Below are 22,713 nucleotides of genomic sequence, written 5' to 3' on the forward strand. Positions count from 1 at the left end.
ATAATGAAATAATAAAAAAAGGGTCAAAGGTCTATACATTGACAGTTTCTGATTTCTTGATTCAGTGATTATTTTTAAAGGAATATTGCGCCAAAGAATAATGTTCGTCACTTAAAACCGTGTTGTTGCTTAATTTTGTGTCTGAATTTGTTTGGAAAAAAATATATTTTTATTTTTAACTACATTGTTTAGCTATCAAGAATTTATATTTAATAGTCAATGTTCGTATTGTGATATTGTCATCTCCACCTTGTATACATTTTTTCAAAATTTTTGATGCGCGAGGCCCCTTGTTCCGCGAGGCCGTAGGCGGTGGCCCACGTCGCCTACGCCTTACGCCGCCTCTGCTACTCAAGTAGGTACAAGGGGGTTGGAGTGTGCATTACATAATTTGTAATCAAAGATATACTTTCTCAAATCAGTTATTGTTCTGCAAGAACAGTTCGGTCTTAGCGTTTTTACTTTTCAGTATGTTACAAAAATTATCAGTGTTTACTGGCCCGGACTATAATATTGCGGAAGATGGTGTAATTCACAAAAATGATGCCACTAAATCCCAAATCCTGTGTTTTGTTATTAGTATGTTCACACAAATTATCTGCAGAGAGTTATTTTATGACTGGATTTGATAAACTGACTCATAAAATTGCGTTGTAGCGATTCTTGCAAAATAGTTATCAGTTTTGATTTATTTTCTCTGAAATTGTGCAATCGGTGATAAAAGGATGACATCTTAATACTTAATAATAAATAATGCGTTACCATGCAGATCGATAACATAAAATATCTACCAGCTGCAAATTAAACATTCGTCATTAGCATTGTTTTGTTTCCTAGTGTATTGTTTTTCCTTCGGAAGATAAAATAACAAGAGAAACCCGATCACACTGTAGGTAACATTTTTGTCCCTTGGAACTCTATCCTATGAAATAGTCAATTTAGTAATCAATTTATTCCAGTAATTAAATTACTCTTTAATTCAGTTTCCTTCTTTTCTTTGATATACGAGTTAAAGGTGTTCCTTCACCGGGAGCATTTGCGTGTAACGTAATGTTGGAGCATTACCTACTTAGGGGAGACCGGGGCAAGATGAAGTTCGGGGCAGGACGGGAAATAAGCTTTTGTGCGTGAATAGTAATCGTGTTCGGATCAGCAATGGCTCCATTTGCTCGAACTTTACACCGCGCAAGTGCGTCCAAGCAGAGCGAAGGCGTTGGAACTCGTGTTTACGTTGTATAGGACAAAAACTGATTTTGCAAGTATTCTTATCCGATTTTTGGTTTAAAAACTGATGTGCAATCCTGTAAGTACTTACGTTAATATAATGTTTTAATCCTAAGCTTATTGTATAGTATAACACTTTAAATTCAGACTATATTTTTGCGCCGGCAACGTATGAGATTATAATTGCTTCAACTTATTTGAATACATGTGGATCGGGGCACAATGGTCGGGGTATAATGGGATACTATATTTTACTATGCCTTCTGTGTACCGATAGAATATAATATTGTAGTGACTTCTACATTAGCAAGATTTAAATAAGTTTGTTTCTCTTTCGATTTTTTTTCTTTATTCGGTAATTTTGTTTCGAAATATTTAAGCTAACACACCGTGTTTCTTTTTGTTGAAAGTTATTAACATTACTTAAATAAGTAGCATGTGAAATAATTTAAACAGTTTATGAAAATATGTAATTTATTCATCTGGAATGTGTGCCATGGTTCGGCACACATTTCCTGTGCCGATGTAGATGAAAGATTCCTGACTCCTTTTGCCCCGTAACATTTCCCATCTTACCCCAGCCATGGGGCAAGACGGGAAATTCGCCTCATTAACGTTAATCATTATTTGACAAAAAATGACTGTGATTTTGCATGCTAAAATGATAAATTATAAGAGACTAATGTATAAGTGTTACTTGTTTAGTGAAAGAATTTAATTAGGTACAGAGCTTAATTTTCATTTTACATCGAGTTTTGTCTTAGCTATCTCATCTTGCCCCGGTCTCCCCTACCTATATCAGTGAGGGAGGAAAATAAACAATTACATCGCGCACCTTGTTATGATACAATTTATCAACACGTGAAAACTCGAAAATGTATTATAGATATTACAATTATTGCGAATGCTTACACGCGAATGCTCGTCACTCAGGTAGATAGTGTAATGTAATGATCAAAGTCTAATTTATACCTAATGTTACACAGGTTAATGCTCCCGGTGAAGGAGCATGTTAAGATTTTTCGCTATAAAAAATATTATTGTAGTAAAAATGACTTTCTTGTTCATGCAATAAGTAGAAGAACCTCTTACTACTACTTACTAGAACGCCAGTGACGATCCCAACTACTTTTCCTGGAACGAGGGCTACTTCATTATATCGCAAATGCGCCCATAAAAATTGTTGACCTTACGTTACTTTCGTAGGTTTGACGTCAAGGGAAAATAAAGCTGCGATTCATAAATTCGTCCGTGTTGTGTAAAAAAGATCCCACGCGAGCGTCAAGCCCCTCCAAACAAACAACGGCCAGCCTGTTTGGCACCACGGCGATGACGCGAACGTTACACGGCCTGAGATAACAAACGGCATTTATAAGTGCTAAAGGGGACGCAGGAGCTTCATAAATAATTTCAACATCATTGCTGCTACTTCATTGGGTACTTCGGAAGTTCGTTGGACCTTTTACTTAGTTGAGAAAAAATCAAAGAATACAAAGACAACAACAATGTCAGACAAGATATTCATCATTGCTCTGATTCTATCTCTGGGAATGTTTGTGCGAGCCATGCATATACACCCGCATCATATTATAGAAGGAAACTACGAAGAAAATAATGAAAGAGACCCCAAAAGTGAAGAAGACCATGAAGAAAAGATCCATGGATTGTCAATTGTGAGTACTGACACTGTAACATTAACATAACAGCTTTTGAATTATTAGAAAGTTATCATAAAAAATATCACAGTCATCATACCTATAATCTGACATGGTGTCTCTAACTTATAAAAAGCCATAGGCCCATAGAGATTACCTTGATTTGCTGTTGTCTGTACACGTACCACAAGGGTCTTGTACATATAGCAAATGTAGATCTATGATAATAATATGCAATTGTAACAAATAGGTATATTATGTTGTTGTTAAATAATAAACCACCTCTTTTGTAAGTCCTTGTATGAGCTACGCTACGAAATGCTGTATTTAACATTAAATTACTTTCGTTTTCAGGACATGATCCAACACATCAGGCCACAAGGGTTGGTGCCGATCAACAATGACTACTTCTTCAAGAGGTACCATTTGAAGTGTGAAGATGGCTATGAGAGGGACATCCTTGGTGTATGTAGGGAAGTTTGGTGACACTTTCTCATTATCTACTATCTATCCTAGAATTAATAAATGCAGTTTTATTTACTAAACAATGTACAGGGTTATTTTAAATAAGACGCAAATGCCCGTTTTCACCATCAATCCCTAATCTTTAAGTGACCCCTATGAAAACATAATTCCTGTTATGTGTTACCATAGGAGTCACTTAAAATAAGGGATTGATGGTGAAAATGGGCATAAGACTAAGGGCCCTGAAAATGCTCTTTGTTTACCAAAGTTTTTTTAAGTAGGTAAACACTTGAGTAACTAGGTATAATGATTGCATATTGTGATATTATTATTATGTAAAGTGTTCAAGTACTTGTAGATTATTTTGTGATTGTAGTAGATTAGATAAATCAATAAATCTCTTTAGTACCTGTATCAGACGGTTTTATTGCATTGTTTGTTATTGTTTTCATATGATATTCCTAAAATAATAATTCTACACAGATACAAAGACTGAAATTGAGATTAGAAAAATGTTTATTACACACACTATACACAAGAGACAAAATCAATAAATTATAAGAGCACGAAAATTTTCTACAAAATTAAGAAACTTAAAATAGCCACTTTTAATTTAGTACAGACAATACAAAACGGTTAAAGACAATAATGAAAGCTGTATCATATCAAATTCCCATAACGACTTTAGTCTCTGCCATTCTTTTTGGTGCCAAGACCGTCACAATTTGTGCCATTAATTACAGTTTTAAGAATCTGTTCAAAGTACTTTAAAGTTGAACCATTTAAAAATAACTCAATGAGAGGCAAAAAAATTATGTAGTCGATGCATTTCTCTTCCTCATTGGCACCTAACTGAACAGCAGAGGCTTTCCCAAAGTCATGGTTACATTAGGGAAGCAGGGGGGAGGGTGACCGCACCATGGCCAGACAGGGGGGAAGGCAGGGTGGCCACCCCTCGGATCCACGCGCCCCGCTCGCAGCAGAACGATTCCACGTTGTTGAGAGCCCGCATGTATATTGTTGTTACACCGCCTGTTAAATAAATTAGGCATGTATTTAAATGATCTTTTTAAATTAGCAAAAACGGCAAGTAAAAAAATCTAAATGGTCATCTATTTTAATGATTGATCCTCTTTCTTTGAGACATAAAATAAATGAAATCGATCGATATTTTAACCTCTTTACAGACAGACAGACAGACAGACAAAAATTTTACTGATTGCATTTTTGGCATCAGTATCGATCACTAATCACCCCCTGATAGTTATTTTGAAAATATATTTTATGTACAGAATTGACCTCTCTACAGATTTATTATAAGTATATAGATAGCGCCTCTAGTCCCAAAATAAGCAAAGCTAGTAATTTAAACAAACATGGCAATGTACCATTCTGCTTGCTTATTGGCCGCTAAGCCCTTGGCCAACTCAGTGACCAATGACGGACGATTGTCACTCAACCACAAAGTACCGCGTAAATTAAAAGATATTTTTTAATTAAAAATATTTACCAATAATAATTTTAGTTAGATCAAATATATTTTAAAGTTAAGTTATACATAGATTGAAATGTATTAATTAGGTGATCAATATTAAAAGGCAAACTTGATATAAAAATCATCAAATTAACAAAATTAAAGATCAATAACTAAAAAACAGGATCAAATATTATTTTTGTTTACCAAATATTAAAAGAGTATGTTAAACATAAATATTATGTTACCTTAAATGAAGATCATTCATAATTTATCCGTAGATCAACTAATATAGACCCAATAATTAATATAAAGATAAAATATAATAAAATACATCATTTATTTTTAAAAGTGCACATTCAAAAAAGATCAATTAGTTTTTAGAGGATCAAATAATATTGTCCCAATAAATTAATATTAATTTCAACAATTATACCAATTCTAACCCAAACAGAGCCCAGATGATGAGACTACTGGCGGGAATCGAAGCCTTTCCTCTAGCTAACGTTCTATTCTTTGGAGCTACTCCCTAGCTATGATGCTATATTCTCGGGACCTTGTTACTAACTGCTCAATATTGCTCATTCCAGTTTTCATTCTATTCTATTCCGTCTCGCTTTGAGTTTATGTAAGAAGACGATAGTAGATGGAAATCGCTGATGGAAACTCTTAATCTTGTAAATCTGACAGACCTCGTGCATCGAATAAAACGTTTCGCATACATTTCATATGAAACGACACTACTTTCTTAGCCCATAGTTTTTACTAAAAAGATTTTTTGCATTTAACATGAGCTACAAAATTTAGATTGAAACTCGAATGAATGAAATGACATGTAACGTGACAACGTGACATTCATTCATGGCACTCAATAATGAAAATGTAAATTATTGGAAATCGTACGACATTTGAGTAGCAAACACGCTTCGTCATGGATTCTCAAGAAAATATTCGCGTAATATTGTTAAGATTGCGCAAACGCATGATGCCTAATACGTGTCGCAGTTCGTATTACCTATGTTTTGATTTTCCTTGTTTGATATTACTAATTTAACTGTGCATCAAATATTTGGTTATCTACTTAGAATAAACTTAAAACTCTAGAAGATGTTCAGACGTCAGCACATTTTTTATATGCATGACAATGCAGGTATTTGAACGCAATCGCACCTGGTGTTATTTGAGATGCAGTCTAGGATGGTACATATCTAGAATAACCAATGTTGTCCCTCTTAAAACTGCATCAGATGTCTATCAGTGTTTAACTTGGCGTGCTTTACCCAATGAGCGAGCCGAGATGTCGGACTGTTGAAAGATATTGTGAAATAGGCATAAAAGTAAAAATAAATAAAAATAAAATAAATATTGTTGGACATTTTTACACTGCGCTTCTAGTCCCAAACTGTACTATGGGTACTAGACAACGGATATAAACATACTTAAAGTAAAGCTAACCGATGATGATGAGTTGAGTGCCGAGATAGGCCAGCGCATGACCGTGCCGTGGAATGGACATCTCAGTCTCCAGCTTCCAATCCCGATCTTTCCAGTCCCACACGTCTATTGCGCCCACGCTGCTTGAAGTTTTATCCTGGAATATTGGAATAAATTTCGTCACAATGAGGGTTTTCGCGAATGAAAGATCCGCTAGATGGCGGGACGTGGTTGTGGGGTCTGACTGCTGCGTGATTGGTGGATTTTGACATATCTGTCAATGTCATGTCAAAAATAACCAATCATGCAGCATTTGGACCTCGCGTCTACGTATTGCCATCTGGCGGATTTTTCATTCGCGAAAACCCTCATTGAGAATAACAGTTAAAAATATCCTGTAAACCCTGGCTACATTAAAAAGTGCCCCTTTCTATTTCGACGGTTAAAAATTGGTAAGCAATGTTAGTCAAGTTTGCCGGAACAACAAATTCACCCATCAGTACGTCATTCATTCATTTAATTTACCTTGTCCGAAATTTTCCCTGCACCGCCTACGATGTACAATTTGTCATTCATGGAAAACAACGTCGCGAAACATCTCGGAAATCGGAGGCTGTGAATTTCTGTCCATCTGTGAAAACAAACACGTCAGTTGAATGAACTTTGCATTCCGGGTTATACCATTCCTATAATGTTGACGTTTCTGAGAATACATGACTGTCATCGGGAATAAAGTGAGATGTAGCAGAGCCATAAGAATTGCATGAAGTAAACTTGCATAAAGAAAAATATACCTAAAGCTACTGGGACTCATATCTTTATATCTCCGTACGAGTACATACACGAGGTCCGGAAAACGTAGTCTTGTCTCCTACTAGGTGGACCAACGATCTGGTGAAGGTTGTGGGCAGCGTAGGACCGGTTGTTGTGGAAACCCTTGAAGGAGGCAAGCGCCTCCTGCTCTCCTTTTCCTCGTGCTGGACAAGGGTCCAGCAGTAGACGTTATTTGACTTAAACGAACGAACGAGTACATCTGTATGGTTAGCATGAAAAACTTTCGAGTTCGAGTCGTTTGTGTATTCGAATCGCCTTCAAAAGATTTAGTACGAAAACTACAAATGCGCCCTTGTGAAAGTGTCGTAAAGTGAACTTAGTATAAGAAATGGTTGCACGAAACTTATTTTGAGAATCAAAATTGTCACGTTATCGTTTTATTCGAAGGTTAAATATCGAGTTTTGTCGAATACGCAAACGATTCGAAGACGAAAGTTGTTCATGCTAGAGGTACTGTTCATACTCGTTGGTCTTGGAGTTGTAGCACTCCACGATCTTGCAGACGGGTCTCTTCTTCTCGCCGGTCATGCCGCCGGCCACCCAGATGTAGTCCCGGTACTTGACCGCCGCCACCGCCATCCGAGCCGACCCCATGGAACGGACCTCGCTCCAGGAACCGGATTTGGGGTCGAAACGCTCCACGGATCGAAGGACTCTGATGATAAATAAAACGTCACGTGGCAATTGGCAAAAGTAACTGCAATGAGAGTAAACATACTTAGTTTTTTAGGCAGGCGCTTAGACTCTTCCACGGAACATAAGGTAAAGGTGTAGAGATATGCTGCCTTTCAAAATATGTTAAATGTAGTAAAAATAAGAAAAAATATAAATAAAAAAAATGTTTTTTTTCGTTCCCTAAAAAGACATCAACGCGTCAAGGGTCATAGGAAAATTTAATAATTATTGTTTCGTGACTGTAACATTTCTATTGTGTAGTTGTGAACTTGTGACGTGATTAAAGTCTATGCTATTGGTACATTCATACACATCAATATCAATCGATTTACCTGCCCTTCTTGTCCTGTCCACCGATAGCATACAAAGCCATTCGATGTACCACAAGTCCAAAGTTCTTCCTCGGGATTGATAGACCATTTTCACTGTACCTGAAAATTATATTTCTATAAATACAGTCTCTACAATATAGCTTGTAAAAAGATAACAGGCGTCGTAAACAAAGATGCATTGAGAGATCTTCATGCAGAAACTAACCATGATCTGGTGACAGGTTCGTAGCTCCATACGGTGGAAACGACGACGGACTTTCCTCGTATATCATCATCTCTAGGATCTGCTCCACCTAAAAACAAAAGCAGTTTTAAACACTCATGTGTTTCTACCATAAAGATTGGCAAATTGACGGTCAAATAAGGACACATGCATGAGGACATGTTATTTACGCCACTCACCAACAAGATACACCCGGCCTCGAAGGAAAGCTACTGAATGATGATGTCTCGGCTCTGGGAGCTCACCCACGTAGTCCCAGACATTGGTCACTGGATCAAATCTGGCCATAGAAAATTTGTATTGAAATATTCGGAAACAGATATTTGAAAACTACCAGGAGTCTCTCAAAATAGGGATTTTTAGTTGAGTAAAGTATCATCTAGGAATTTTTTTAAGGGTTTTCGTATTCACGCTAACCAGAACACCAATGGCTAGTGATAGGACCTTACTCGACAGTGACACTGTAAATGCGATAGTTCTCCTACTGCTTTAGAGTTTACAAGTCGGTGCCACTGTCTTAGCCACAAGCAAATGACAAGCCCATACCTACTCGTCAGGGGCGCCAACTGGTGAGCGAAATTCAGTACCTACCTAATCTCTTATTAGAACTGTACCTGTATATATCTTTTCCCGTATTCCTCCCGAGTCCATAAGCTGTGTGAGGGTCAATCCCACCGAAGACCAGAACCGTCTCTCTGTCCCAGTTGAATAACGACCCATCTGCTATGTAGTTCTTGTTGGAAGGTCCGAGAATAGACGTGGAAAGTTTATTCCTGTTGATACATAAAGGTAAGGGTATAACTATTGATTATTGTAACCGACTGAAATTTTTGTATAGATAAACTTCATGAAAAAATCACAAATATCCGTATATGAAGGACGAAGGTATGATACTGTCGGTTCCTTTGCATAATATTGACGCAATTTTAGCTCCAAGTTAAATTTTGCTATTGCAAACTTTCATATCGGCATAAAGAACATATTTTTTTATGTGCCATAGATTGGATAGAGGTAACCATGACAAGTAGGTATAGTTCGTAATGCTCGGTAGTTCTATAAATAATTACTTTTTTTTGTTGAAAGGGGCGAAATGAGTGTTAATTGTCCGTTAAGATTCCTTCTCTTCTCATATTATTTGCGACATTAGGTAGGGGTACCAACGTCTAGTTTTAAATTATCTACGAGATGTATTTGTTATCTATCACTGACATGTTGATCCTGGCGAGCGACTCCTTGGAGTGGTTGAAGAGCGATATCTGCGGGCTGGGGAAGTTGTTCTGCGACACCAGTCCTGCCGGTCCTGCGGCGCGCGGCATCGCCTCGTTCCGGAGAGCACTCGCCGTGGACTGCTGGCGGCCTGGAGATGAAGGGTTGTGGGAGTTCCTGGAAAAGAAAAGTTTGTTCTACCTCTAGAGTGGCAGAAAAGCGGGATGTGGGATTAATTCACATTGCTTTAACGAACTATGGGGTCTGGCGCTTTACTCAGTGCTTGAGGTATGGAAGCGGTATGGGAGGGTGTTTTTGTGACGATTAAACGTCAGAAATACTTCAGATCTAATTCAGCTTTGTATGCTGTCACGTCATAAATATGTCGAGGTCACCCCTCCCGCTCACATACCTCAGGTGCTGACTGAGTTAAGAGCTAGACAAGCGTAAGATATTCGACTGTAAACATCTCTTATGATTATTGTAAAGTTGATTTAACGAGCTCCTTTTACATCAGTCAGATAGGCTCACTAAATAAAGTTACCAATCTAATCACTAGAATATCGTGAACAGTGGTCTATCAGAACAATTGGTTTTATCGAATCCTTACTTTCCTTGTGTGTAAAGTTATGTAACTTACCTCCCTTGTATCACAATCTATTATTTTAAAATGTAAATATCTATGAATGACTATAAGTACCTGCGGGATCCTAAAGCAGCTGTAGCAGCAGCTAAGTATGAAGCGGCTACGCTGTGCCTCTTTTCTTTACTCTTTCCAATGCAGAATTGATTCTGGAACTGAAATTAATAAGGTCATTAAGAGATTATATTTTTAGTTTGACATGGCTTTTACTAGGTACTTTTTATGAAAATAATTTATCTTCAAAATAATGTTATTTTCCTTTACAAACTACTTACAAGGAGAAAAATGATGCTATGCTAAGACGATTCAAAACCTTATCTGTAGTGCTGGTTTCCAGGGTGCCACTGCTGGTCTCGCTGTTCGTGGTGATCAAGTCGTCAGCTGAATCCTTTTCAGGAGGGTCGAACATTTGCTTCTGTATCAGTATTAAATTTAAACTAACTTACGTATCTTGGACGAAATAGGTTACGAACAAGGCTCAGTCAGATGATAATTTTTATAATGTTCACTGTATAAGGTGTAAAAGTTAAAAAATGTAAAAATTTTACACGGTGTATAGAATTTACGAAACAAATTCTAAAGGGGTTCATCTACAGCTAGTAAAAGTAAATATAAAAAAAAATACATGGTTTTGATGAACGGAGCACATATGGATTTCTTGGATTTGTTTGACTTTATTCGTAGGCGATGGTGGTTTCTTTTGATCAGTAATTTTTCGTTGCTCCTACAAAAAAAAAAGGGAAATAAATGAACAAGTCAGTATGTTCTAACATTAAATAATGAAAGACAAAAGTGATTTACTTCTAACTGATTCTGGCGTTTGTCAAAGTCGGGACTTCTTCTGGGAGACGAAGGTAGAGCCTCAGATTCCAGCGGTGGTGACCGCATTGCCATTGGGGAATTATGGCTGCCATCTTGAGCCTGAAATAATTTAGTTTACATCAAATAAGTATGGACTAGTTTAGTACTGAAATCTCAAATATTTCTCACTTAAAAATAAGGAATGCCTCATTTGTTCTTCGGCGAATAAGATGCCTATTATCTTCAGTCACCAAATCGTATATCCGTGAGGGATATAGGAAATACCAGTATAGGCTATAGGTATGTCAAGTCGTCAGCCACTTATAATTATAGCCTGACCAGGAACATAAAAACCCTGGCATAGAGGCGCGTCAATTACATTTGATAGTGCAACACTGGGTACAGTCGTACCTGTATTAAATTAATAGGCTAACTTTATGTATCAGGATTCAGGATTATGGGCTAATTTAATATTTTCATAAAGTATGTAGTATGTGTTTAGGCTGTAACATCATTAAAAATCTGTTTTTCTGTTTATGTTTGATAGTCTAAAAATCATCCTATTCAAATATCAGTTTAAATTGAATTTTCTAAATTAGTCTCATTTATTTATTCACTCAGTATTTCTTTTTCTCTAAAAATATGAAGGTTTAAAAAAAATATTGTTGTCTGTAAACTTTTGGACTTTTTATGTTCAATTAGTTACTTTTTACAATTATTATGGTTTGTAATGAAAATTATGATCATTTGAAATTAGAGTTTTTCTCGGATTTTAATGTATTTTGATGTTTTGTTTTAAACTGTTGTAACTAAATGTAATATTTGAAAAAATCTTAAAAAACCATTTTTTTTCTTTTAAAAAGGGGGGAGGTGTTGTATGTGTATGCGCCACCCTCACACTAACATAAATTAAGGCTTTATATTTGGTGTTGCTGCGTAGACTGAGACACAATATACTCGCATCGTACAGTATAAACTACTTTTATTGACAACTCCCGGTCCCCACATTACAAGTAACAAAAAATATTATAAAACAGGAAAACTGGTTTAAATAAATTAAATGAAACCATCGATCGAGCAAGTAGGATTTTATTATTATTCATCAATAATCAAATTCTAAACTTGAATATTCAACTACAATGTCTGCTCATGAACGCTTCAAACTCGGTACTTCTTTCCCAATTCCATAAAATTCAACACTTACAAAGTGACAAATACTTTAAAATAGGTAGTTGAAACAAACCACAGCTAATTTTCATAGTTGACTGTACTATACGATAAACATGTCAGTCAATTTGACAATCTTTGTCGGAAACATTATTCAATGAAAATATTATCCGAACCCTTAGTATTTCTCTTCGACAAATACTTTAACACATTGTGAACCACTTTTCTTTCACGACTATAAAAAGATTTTAGCAATTTAATTCACAAAATCAATTGCACACATTAAAATAAAGTTTGTTTACACTTTGACAGCAATAGACTGACATGCAAGGTGACATGTCATGGAAGTTTTCAGTTACTGTTGCCATTAAAAGAAATTAGTACCATTAGTTTTCCGCAACATGGCGAGGGTTTTTATGTTCTTGGTTAGGCTATAATTCAATAGGACTTATTGCGTCATAGCGTCACTATAGTAATAGGTACAGGATCTTTGTCTCTTGGACAAAGCAGCATAGTTATTAAATTTAAAAGCGTATTTACGCCGAATACACTAGACTCGTTAGTTTTGATCTTAATCTGCAGCCTCAACCTTGCAGAATAAGGTGGTTAAACACTAAAGCATTTTCTCAAACATTTCTATGTAAGGTAACGTTCTGACGAATGGGACATAATACAACACAGGTAAAAGCCCAGTTTCCAAATCATTTTCATGTGTGTTTAGTTTGTGAAAGGGTCACCTACTGAAACTGAACATATCATAGAGTGGCTCGTTGTTCTGTTACAAGTGAATACTATAGTCTATACTCACCTTAAAAATAACAACTACATAAAATGAAGCAAAATCTTTAGCTGAAGAACTTTTGCCCTCAGTTTTTGTAAGTAAGTGAAAACTTTTTCGAAACTGACCTTTCTTCTTGTGTCAAAGAACTCGCTCATGGTGGGTAGTTTGTCTTTGTCCCCTGCGAGTCCTTTCAGAGTAGCTGGAAGTGGAAACTCCATCTTCGGCCGCCGCATTTCCATCTTGTCGTTATCGGCACCCCGCATGCTGCCTAGCAGCAAACTTAGAATTGGTACAAACGACAGCACATAAAAAAACTGTGGAATTTTGGACAAAACTGTAAAGTCTGATGTGCTGTCGACTGTAGGTACAGTCGGCGACAAAAACTTCATGATACCTAAAGCAATAAGTTCGCAACACGTCTTTGTTGCAATGAGGGCTATCGTTTTTATACTTAGTTGGCACCCCTGGCGATTGACAGGACCTTACTCTACAGTGGCGCCATCTTGATGAGTGCAAATGCGATAGTCCTCCTACCACTTTAGCGCTTACCAGTTGGTGCCACTGTCTTCGCTCCTAGCGAGTGACAAGACCTTACTCTACAGTGGCGCTAACTGGTGAGCGCTAAAACGATAGCCCTCATTGGAATAAGGTTGTGTTGTCAACTTTTTGGGCATTTTGATGCTGGCTGTAGGTACCTTACTTTGCAACGAATACGGAATTTGTAACATGATACTTTGGCGGTTTTAAGTTTTTTCATGCGGTCTACATGACACCGTCACCAAATACACACGTATTAGCAATAGGTATTTTAAAGATTTGATGAATGAATGATTTCTTCAGATTGTTTTAGAATGCGGTACTAAATAACCAAACAACAGAACCAGGCCTGTTCATCTCCGCGAGTTTACATCGAAAACAAAACACGCACGATTGCCCCCTACAGGAGTACTATTCGACAAGGCCTCACATACGAGCGAACTTTGACTCACACACGCGTATTCTTGTGTATGATGGAAGAAAATAAAGAAAATGGTGTACTAAATACTGTGCAGTATTTAACTGCCTAAATAATAATAAAAACACAGAATGTACTTTTATAAGTTGCCTATAGACACTGAGAGGTAAATAAGTAGTTAATATTATTCATGATAATTCATGCTAAATCATGTATTTCCTCCGCCATTTTCTGCAGTTTGGCACCTCACGTCACATCATTTTACCGAAGTCAGCCCTATAGCTTCGGCGCAGTACCGATCACTGACGTTTGTCAACAAAACTTTTGACAAACTTGCTTGACTCTTGAGACAAGCTAAATTACACCATATTGTTAATGACATTGAGCATACATTTTTTTAAATACCTTCGCGAAGTAAAACTTCTGTACGTAGTACTTATTATTATTCTGTGACAGAACTCTCAATAGAAATTCCCAAAGTCAAGGTTGTTTCGGAATAAAATCGATGAATCAGTAACATTAGGCGTAATCTGGGGGCACGGCAGTGCTCCCACCAAGACGAGCAAAAAAGCGGCACGGCCGTACCATCCTTTTCTCGAAGCAATTCAGGCCATTTTCGACCGCCTGTAACTTCGTTGTGGATAAAACTAGAAGGCTGAATTTTCATTAGCTATGCAGGCATTGTAAAGACACGGTATATTTAAAATTTCATTCAATTTGAACCAGTAGTTTAAGAATTATAACGGGTCAAAGTTACTTAATTTTGTCACTCACTGACTGACTCACTGACTCACTGACTCACTCACTGACTCACCGATCATCAAAACTCTAAGGCACTTCTAGCAGACCTAGAAGCTTCAAATTTGGAATATAAGTAGTGTTTGGTGTATGAATCAAGGAAAAACTAAAATATTTGGGGGCACGGTAGTGCAACCGCCAAGTCGAGTAAAATTTTTCAATTTCGGTCCAGTTTTCTAGATACATAACTGCTGTCTACAAAATACAAAAAGAAATGANTGTAAAACGTTAATTAAAGATTTCCTGGCCTGGACTTGGTATTACATGGATCTCACAACTTTTTACCGTAGAACAACTGAGTTGCGAGACTTGGTTTTTTTGACAAGTATTGTTTTTGATGGGATTTAGATGTAGTTTCACAATATTTTCACTTCATAGAAGCTAAACGTATTACTTATTGTTGTAATAAAAACGCATTTATTGCAGATAAAATATGATAAGATCTTTATCAGGCGCTTCTAGTTAAGCAGATAAGCATGATAAGTCTGGTGGGTTTTCCAATTTAAATTTTTGAGGAAGTATTAAATATGCATTTTTAATGTCTTCGTGGTCTCAGACTCTTTTCAACTCGGTGGTTCCAGGCTCGGACCTCACTACTGAGTGCAAAACTGCTATGCTAGTTACTTATTTGAGTTTTCAGTTCAGTTTGGACATTGTAGGCTTGAACACATATTTATTGATTCAAACAAAAAAAAGAAATATGGCGATTCTAGGGCACGACTCTACACAGAATGGGTCAAACATTTTTGCAAATAGCTACGCTTGATTTCTCGAAAACGGTTCGAGGTAAGGACGCGTGAGTGATGAGAAACAGCATATTTTCATGAATAGTCAATGTGGAGCTTTTCACGGGACAACAGCGTGCTTTTTATGCATTTTTTACACTGACACTTATACAGCTCCCAAATACAGCTTGCCCTAAATTATTTTCATTAGGCCGTGTTCATGAGAACACATCTTTATGCAAACATTTGCAGAACTAATGGCGTAAACAACATACCTGGCACGTCATCACTGCGGCGGGCAGGCTGCATCATCGCCATCTGCTGGTACATCTGGTCGCGCGGCACCATGAACTGCTCCAGGTATTTCAGGAAATCCTTGTACGTCACGTGGTTCTGCGGTTATAGGTACATACTAAATTCGTAGGTACCTATTTATAAATGTTAATGCAGATACATACGATGTCTGAGCTAATGTGACGTCGTAAAACTTCTTTACGGTGATGATGATTTTAAGAGATCGTAGATGGAATAGGTCGCATAAGAAATTATTTTTTGTGAACGTTTTACATAAAAGGATTACGTAAAAATGCTCCGTTCCCTTTAATTATCATTAGGTGCAATAATAAATGCAATACGTACTAGTATCAACTAATTAAAATGCAGAAAATACAGGACCTTTGTTTGGATCATTCATCTAAAAATAAAAACTAACAGGAAAGATGATGATCATGTGCATGTGCTATTGTGCTAACTACCGATACAATAATGACGTAATTTTCAATCGAAGCCCTCGTGGTACAGTCCTATGTATTACTTTTCTCTATGGTACAGTCGACACTTGTAACTGTCATCGAATTATTTATTTTACTCATTACTTCACTTTGCTTTTGTAGTCAGAATTAGGTATCCACCCACATGTTAGTCAATTAGTTATAATTATTTGCAAGATTGTTAATTAATGCTATTAAGGCTTGAATTTATAAATGACACTATCGTTTTGATTTTTCAACTTAGGCAACGGTTTCGACCCTACTGCAAAGCCCGTTGTTTTACTTTTGAGTCTCGTTTGTGTATTTTAAACGTGTTAAACAAAGATTCGACCTTGTGATTGTTTGAAAATCAATATTTGACCGAATCACAGAGTCTACAGGAAAATAGGACTCCGAAGTCTAACCTTCTCTTCTCCGATCCAGTTCCTCTCAGCTGGCTCAGTCAAGCCGAGGACGTCAATCCAATGGTAGTAGTTCTTAGAGTTGTTCCCGTACCAGTACTTTATTATCACATACCTGTTATATGAAACATGTTGTTATAACGCTAAAGTAGGCAATAATAACACATTCATGTTAGATTTTGCACAGTAATGTTATTTTTAATAATAATAGTGGAAACAGCAGAAAATGAGTCATCAAGCTGAATATTCATGAAGTATATTGGCACTCCACGAACAAGACATTTAAGATAGAATCAAATGGCGACGTATGATTGACAAAGCCGACGCCGCGTAAGGCGGGGCAGAAGAGAGAAGAGATTATTCTCCAACATTACTTATCTTAAGTGAATTATAAGTATAAATAAGGAGTCATACAAACTTATATCATACAGACATCATATGCCTTACTACTGATACCGATCTCATGATATTTTTTCCGTTACCCTTTCCTTATCACAGCATCAAACTTACGCCAAACCGTCGTCAACCATCTGCTGCACTTCGGGCTCGTTCACGATCTCCAGGATCTCCCCATTGTCCGGGTTCCTCTTGATGTCCACCAGCTGCCACGGGGAGATCAGCCCGAAGCGGACACACCGCATCACCTCCACGGCCAGCTGTCTCCTGGATGCCCAGTCTGCGTACAGCCATCTTACTCCAGCCATCAAGACTTCTATTTCACTACAATGTGATAAACATTATCATTCAGTCGAAGGACGACAAGTCGATCACTGCTATACAAAGGCCTCCCCAATTATTTGCAAATAGGCCGGTCGAAAGCGGCTTTTTGCAACCATCAATCTCATTCATATACGATGTATTATGCACGATATATGTAGGTATGTTGTACCTACTATAATATTTTTAAAGACTATAGTGATTTGCCTTTGCTGATATAAAACAGACATTTTGATCTAGTTTTCGAGAGCCGAATAACGTCAGAGTTTGACATCAAAGAAGGCTCTTTGTAGACATTGTTGATATTAAAATTAGATGAATTTTCTAGAACTACTACATATTTATATTATTTATAATGTTTAACTTAATACTATTATTTATTGCTTTGACTAGTTAATATTTCGTTGGCCTACCTAATACCTATAGTATCGGTTGTTTGGCTTTGATCTTATCTGGAGTGATAATGAAAAAATTGTACTCTAATACTACTAGAATTTATCTGATATTAGTATACATACAAACAAGACTCGTTTCGATAAAATGAACTAGACAGACATTTATTGTATTTGTCCAGGAATAGATTAGCCGATAGTTTATGATTCAGGTTTCAGTATAATCGGTTTGTTTTTACCTTGTGACGCATATGTAGTTAGACTTGAGGAAAGTCAGAATTTCTTCTGGTTCCAGTTCTAGAAAGTCCCTCGACGCCACCAGAGGAAGAAAGAAACGCATGACGCGTGGGATCTGTAATATTATTTATTAAACTAATTATTTCATTCAATTTTTATATGTTGAAAATTTTTCCTTTAAATTATTCAGTGAACTAACTCATCGAGACAAGTCAATATCTAATTTACCATTAGATCGACGACAGGCTGCATCCCCTTTATTCTTGCCTCTCGAAATAAAGCAAATGCTGTATCTTCGCTGAACAAATTTTCGTTAACAATAAAAGCCCAGCACTGGTCTTCTAAATCTGTAAACAAAAACAACTGAAATGTAAGCAACTGTTTAGGTAGTGGTACGAGTACCTATTGCAAAATGAATTATTGAAATCGTAAGCAATACCTTTAACAGCTAAAAATTGTGCAGCGCAAAATAAATCTAAAATATTTTCCCTTCTCAGTACTTTATTGCTTTCAGGCCCACTGATGATCATCCACTCGTAAATAGTTTGAAAAGATTCGGGTGTAACGCTAGTCTGCAAGAAGTTGGAAATGAAAATATAAATATTTTATTTAAATACACTCCCACGTTTTATTTGCCTGGAAAATGTGGAGTATTGTCACTCAAAGAGTTTTCAGTGACTGGTGTAGTGCAAAATAGTTTAGGAAAATATATTTAACTTACAATAGGTAATTCGATTTCTCGTCTTGGATTCATGTCAAAGAAAGCAGAATAAACTTGTAAGACAATATGGTGGCAATGGAACTCTTCATCACCTATGTGGATCACTGTATCAGTGTTCCTGAAATTATTGAAATTGTTATCACTGTATAACAAAACAATCACATACATATTTTCAATATCTTGTAAACAATACTATGAAAGGGATTTACCACAATCGCATTCTTCATATCAAGTATTTGAGAAAGTGAAGCAAAGGACACGCTTAAAGGGTTCATTGACTCACTTGACTTTGTTTTGACTTACACATGATTATGTATCCGCCTGTAGAACTCTTGGAAAAGGTCTTGCTTCTTAGGCAGCTGCACCCGCATCCAGTCTATGGGTTCTGCCACAGCATAACCGAGGCTGCCCAAGTCTTTGCCCTTATCCTCTCTTACACTAGGATGCTTTGTTTTTGCACATTTATCAAAATTCCTCGCTTGAATATTTGTATTTTGAACGTCTCTAGGTCCGTACTGTAACTGTGGTTCTGATCCACTGCCAATTTCCTAAAAGCGTCCATCATGTATGCTCTAAATCGAAACTTCTATTTGTTATATATTTTTTAAAATATTGCACTTACAAAGTTCTGTTCAATATCATCAGGTTCGCCAGCTGCTTTTCCCTCAAATTTTACTTTAACTTTTGCTTGTGTTGGGTCTGCTAGTAAAACTCCAACTGTAGATGATTGAAACACTACCTAATTAAAATAATTATTAATATGGATTTTGAGTTCACTTTAAAAGATTATAGTTTATTATAATTTCATTAAATGGGGTTTTTTACCTGATTAGACTGAACTTTTAGATTTCCACTGGGAGTTGATTTGAAGGGAAATGATGCACCTTTTTGATTGCTCATTTGATCCATGCTACACGCACTGAAACAATTTTCTTTTACATGAACACAGAACTGCTATTATAATGACACTTAGATTAAGCTTACGAAAATCAGCCGGATGTCAAGGGCCTAGAGCATAATAAATAGCTTTTTGTCATTCTTTCACAATGCTATCTTTAGCATTGGACTTGTAGAACTAAGGTATTTTTTAGATAAATCTCTGGCCACTACCTTGAGTTATCAGCACACGATGAAAGGTTCAGGTCTAAGGCATCTCTGTCGATTTGGATGTTTTGGACATACTCCGCTGCGAACTTGGACGCAAACGTGTCTGGTGACATCTCCGCTTTTCTCTTCGACTTCCTTTTTAGAAAAATCAATATGCAACAGCTAAAATACCTTGCTAATTTTAAATTCAAAAGGGATGGAGCTGAGATCCATTACGAAAACGTTTTTTTTTCAGAATGCTATTACTATGGTACAGTTTTCCTTTTATACATTATTTTGGTAGCTAGCATACTCGGAACAGACTGGTAGACAAGTCGAAACATTATGCCTATCCTGAAGTATTAACCTACTTAAAGAACGTATAATAAAAAAAATACTAACTGTCTCTGGAAGGTGATACTTACTTCCCTTTGAAGTTCCACGACATGTATTGTGCGTCTTGTCGGTCTCGTTTCAGATAGGTAAGCGAGGCGTCTCCTGAGCTACCATTAATGGAGTCCCTTTCGTGTTTTTGAGAGAAGAGTTTTGTAGAGTGCTTTAGAAAATCGAATGCTGAAACCAATAATTTGTGTTTCTCTACAATTTTCCACGCTCATTAGCTTTTTAGGTAGAGGTATCATCATCATTACAGCCACAGGACGTCCACTGCTGGACATAGACCTCCCCCAATGATTACCACATCGCCCGGTTGATAGCGGCTGATAGAGGTATATCACTTTCTTAATAATAATTCAGAGGCTTAAGAAAATCGTTCTTCAACACTCATGTTCATTTAATGTGGATAGTAAGAGTTACTTACTGAAGTCGCTGGTGTTGGTTGCGAGGTCAGAGAGCGAACTGCTCCTGTGGAGGCGGGGTTTGATGGTTATGCAGTAGTGTTCCAAAACGTTTCCGAAGCGCTTGTTTTTCCTTCTCGAGACAGAGCTGCAAATTTTGAGTGAAAGTTTAGGCCCAATTAAGCTAACGCCTGTTGGGTGGAAATCTATGTTGTTATGAAACCACCCTAAATATGGTACCTAGTACCTAAAATATAAGAGGGACTAACTTTTAACACACCTTGATGCGTCAGTGTTTTAGTTAAGTATAGGTAAAAAGTTTTTCCCGTAAAAAAGGATACTAACAACCATAAAATAAGAACTAAATAGCTTAAGCGTTTCTGAATCGACGTAGTAACACATCTTAACACTAACGATACATTGTTACTAGATCATTTGTATGGCAAATTATAAGATTCTTGGCATCATAAAAATAACTTAAAATGATTTGTGGAAGAACCTTGTAATCACAATGGAGTTTATCCATTTGTGACATAAGACATGAATGACAACAAGAGTGACCATATCCAAAGTGGAAAAGCTAAATACATTTTCAGAAGAATAGTTTGAAGTTTCAAGAATTACAAGAACCATTAAAATCGCTGCAAAACAATTTAAAAAGTTGATTGCCGTTGATAATTATGACGCAATAGCTAGGCCTGCTAATACTAATCCAACAAAATGTTACAAATTGCAATAGATAACATATTCATGAAAAGAGTTATAACACAAATCATATTTTAAACAGCATATGTACCTCAAATTAGATGTCCCATCATACTTATGGTTAGGAAGCGAAGTAAGGAATTTATGAAATCTATGGAAAATGTTGGGTACGGTCACCCTGAAACTTACACAGGTGAGTGCCGTATAAGTGCGACGTTCCTTGCATTTGACTCTACTTCTGTACTATTTATCTGTGAAGAACAGTTGTACTGATTAATCTTGGACTTTACCCTGTGTGTTTTAGTGAGAGTAAAAGCCTGTAAAAATGATAGAAAGCAAATACGCTTGCGTATTCCTTCTAGCAATATTAGCTGTAAGTAACTCAGCGTCTAAGACACTTTTCTTACTTTTTCCAAACTAGTGCTTTTTAGCATTTCAATCTCGGCAAACGAATAATTGAGAAACGTGAACCATAATGCACTTATTAATGTTTTTATGGTTACTAGAAACGCCCAAATCTCTTTGTAAATTTTTGACGGCTAATGTTTGACTTTTTTAAACGTGACAACGTCATCATATTGAAAAATGTTTACTTTTTTGTGGAGAAAAGTCAACATAAATTGTGTCTATGGGTAAAAACTTAGGTGAAAATCAGGTTTTTCTAAGAGTTTTTCCCATAGTTTTTCCTAAGGTTTTCCCAGGTTTCCCTTCTCTTTATTTAGGCTTTCCGAATAAGGCTACTTATGAAGCTGCGAATTGGATACCTAATTAAAATTACTTGATGGCCTTTTCATGAACCGAGTTTCCAGTACATTCAAAGTTTGTCCTTCAGCTCTTCATCAGGGTAGTTAGATTAAGATTATTTTTAGTTGAGCTTTTTAATTATTATATTCAGAAGATTTAATTTATTAATATTACGGTGCTTTAGAGTCAGTATATTCACTCACTCACTCTCAGTATATCTGGGGATCCCAGGACTTTTCTTACTCTTATCTTAATTGTTACAGCACCACGTCACCTCAGACTCCACCACCACCGCATGTCCGGAAGAGACCACCAGTGCGACGGAGCCGACCAAGCCGGTGGAGGGAATGTTCAAGAACGCTATTGTTATCCCCCCGAACTGCCCTGATGGACAGGAGTGGGTGAATGAACACTGCCGTGACATTTTTAAAAGATAGCTCCTAGTGCTAAGGGATTTCGTCAAAAAGGGTTCCGGCAAATCGCATAGTTAATGAAATCTTAATCAATGTTAAATACGTAATCAGATCAAAATACAAATGTTTTCATAAATCATTTTTAAATATTGTTTCATTTATTTGTATTATAGAATTATTTTTTGTTTAGTGATACAGTTACTTTACTTTGTACAAATAAAAAGCAAAAGAAAATCTAATCACTATCGAATCACTTGATGAAAATTGAGTAAACTAAACCTACCGTGAAAACAATATCATTCTACCAACATTGGTTAGTTTCGATTTTTCTATGATGT

General features: G+C 36.6%; 1 protein-coding gene across 2 annotated transcripts; it reads right to left on the bottom strand.

Annotated features, from left to right (window-relative positions):
- Positions 1 to 3,882: 3,882 nt before the first annotated feature.
- On the bottom strand, positions 3,883 to 21,680 carry LOC114360325 (uncharacterized). Of its 2 annotated transcripts, XM_028315005.1 has the most exons (29): positions 21,626 to 21,680; positions 21,408 to 21,469; positions 20,537 to 20,661; positions 20,142 to 20,289; positions 19,741 to 19,872; positions 19,456 to 19,549; positions 19,253 to 19,369; positions 18,934 to 19,178; positions 18,631 to 18,748; positions 18,349 to 18,481; positions 18,138 to 18,256; positions 17,912 to 18,024; positions 17,074 to 17,283; positions 16,567 to 16,678; positions 15,668 to 15,785; positions 13,040 to 13,182; positions 10,967 to 11,086; positions 10,791 to 10,889; positions 10,479 to 10,580; positions 10,223 to 10,320; positions 9,526 to 9,699; positions 8,931 to 9,089; positions 8,496 to 8,596; positions 8,299 to 8,386; positions 8,094 to 8,192; positions 7,550 to 7,741; positions 6,778 to 6,883; positions 6,274 to 6,409; positions 3,883 to 4,376 (listed from the first exon to the last, which is right to left on the bottom strand). In XM_028315005.1, exons 1-29 carry the CDS (start codon positions 21,650 to 21,652, stop codon positions 4,228 to 4,230), a joined length of 3,639 nt encoding a protein of 1,212 aa, XP_028170806.1. In that variant the 5' UTR covers positions 21,653 to 21,680; the 3' UTR covers positions 3,883 to 4,227. The 2 variants fall into 2 exon arrangements, with proteins under 2 accessions (XP_028170806.1, XP_028170805.1); XM_028315004.1 differs by lacking the exons at positions 19,741 to 19,872; positions 20,537 to 20,661; positions 21,408 to 21,469; positions 21,626 to 21,680 and having other exon boundaries at positions 20,142 to 20,305.
- Between the last annotated feature and the right edge of the window lie 1,033 nt (positions 21,681 to 22,713).

This window comes from Ostrinia furnacalis, unplaced genomic scaffold (assembly GCF_004193835.3).
Source record: "Ostrinia furnacalis isolate ACB-3 unplaced genomic scaffold, ASM419383v2 OfSCF4936, whole genome shotgun sequence".
Lineage (NCBI taxonomy): Eukaryota > Metazoa > Arthropoda > Insecta > Lepidoptera > Crambidae > Ostrinia > Ostrinia furnacalis.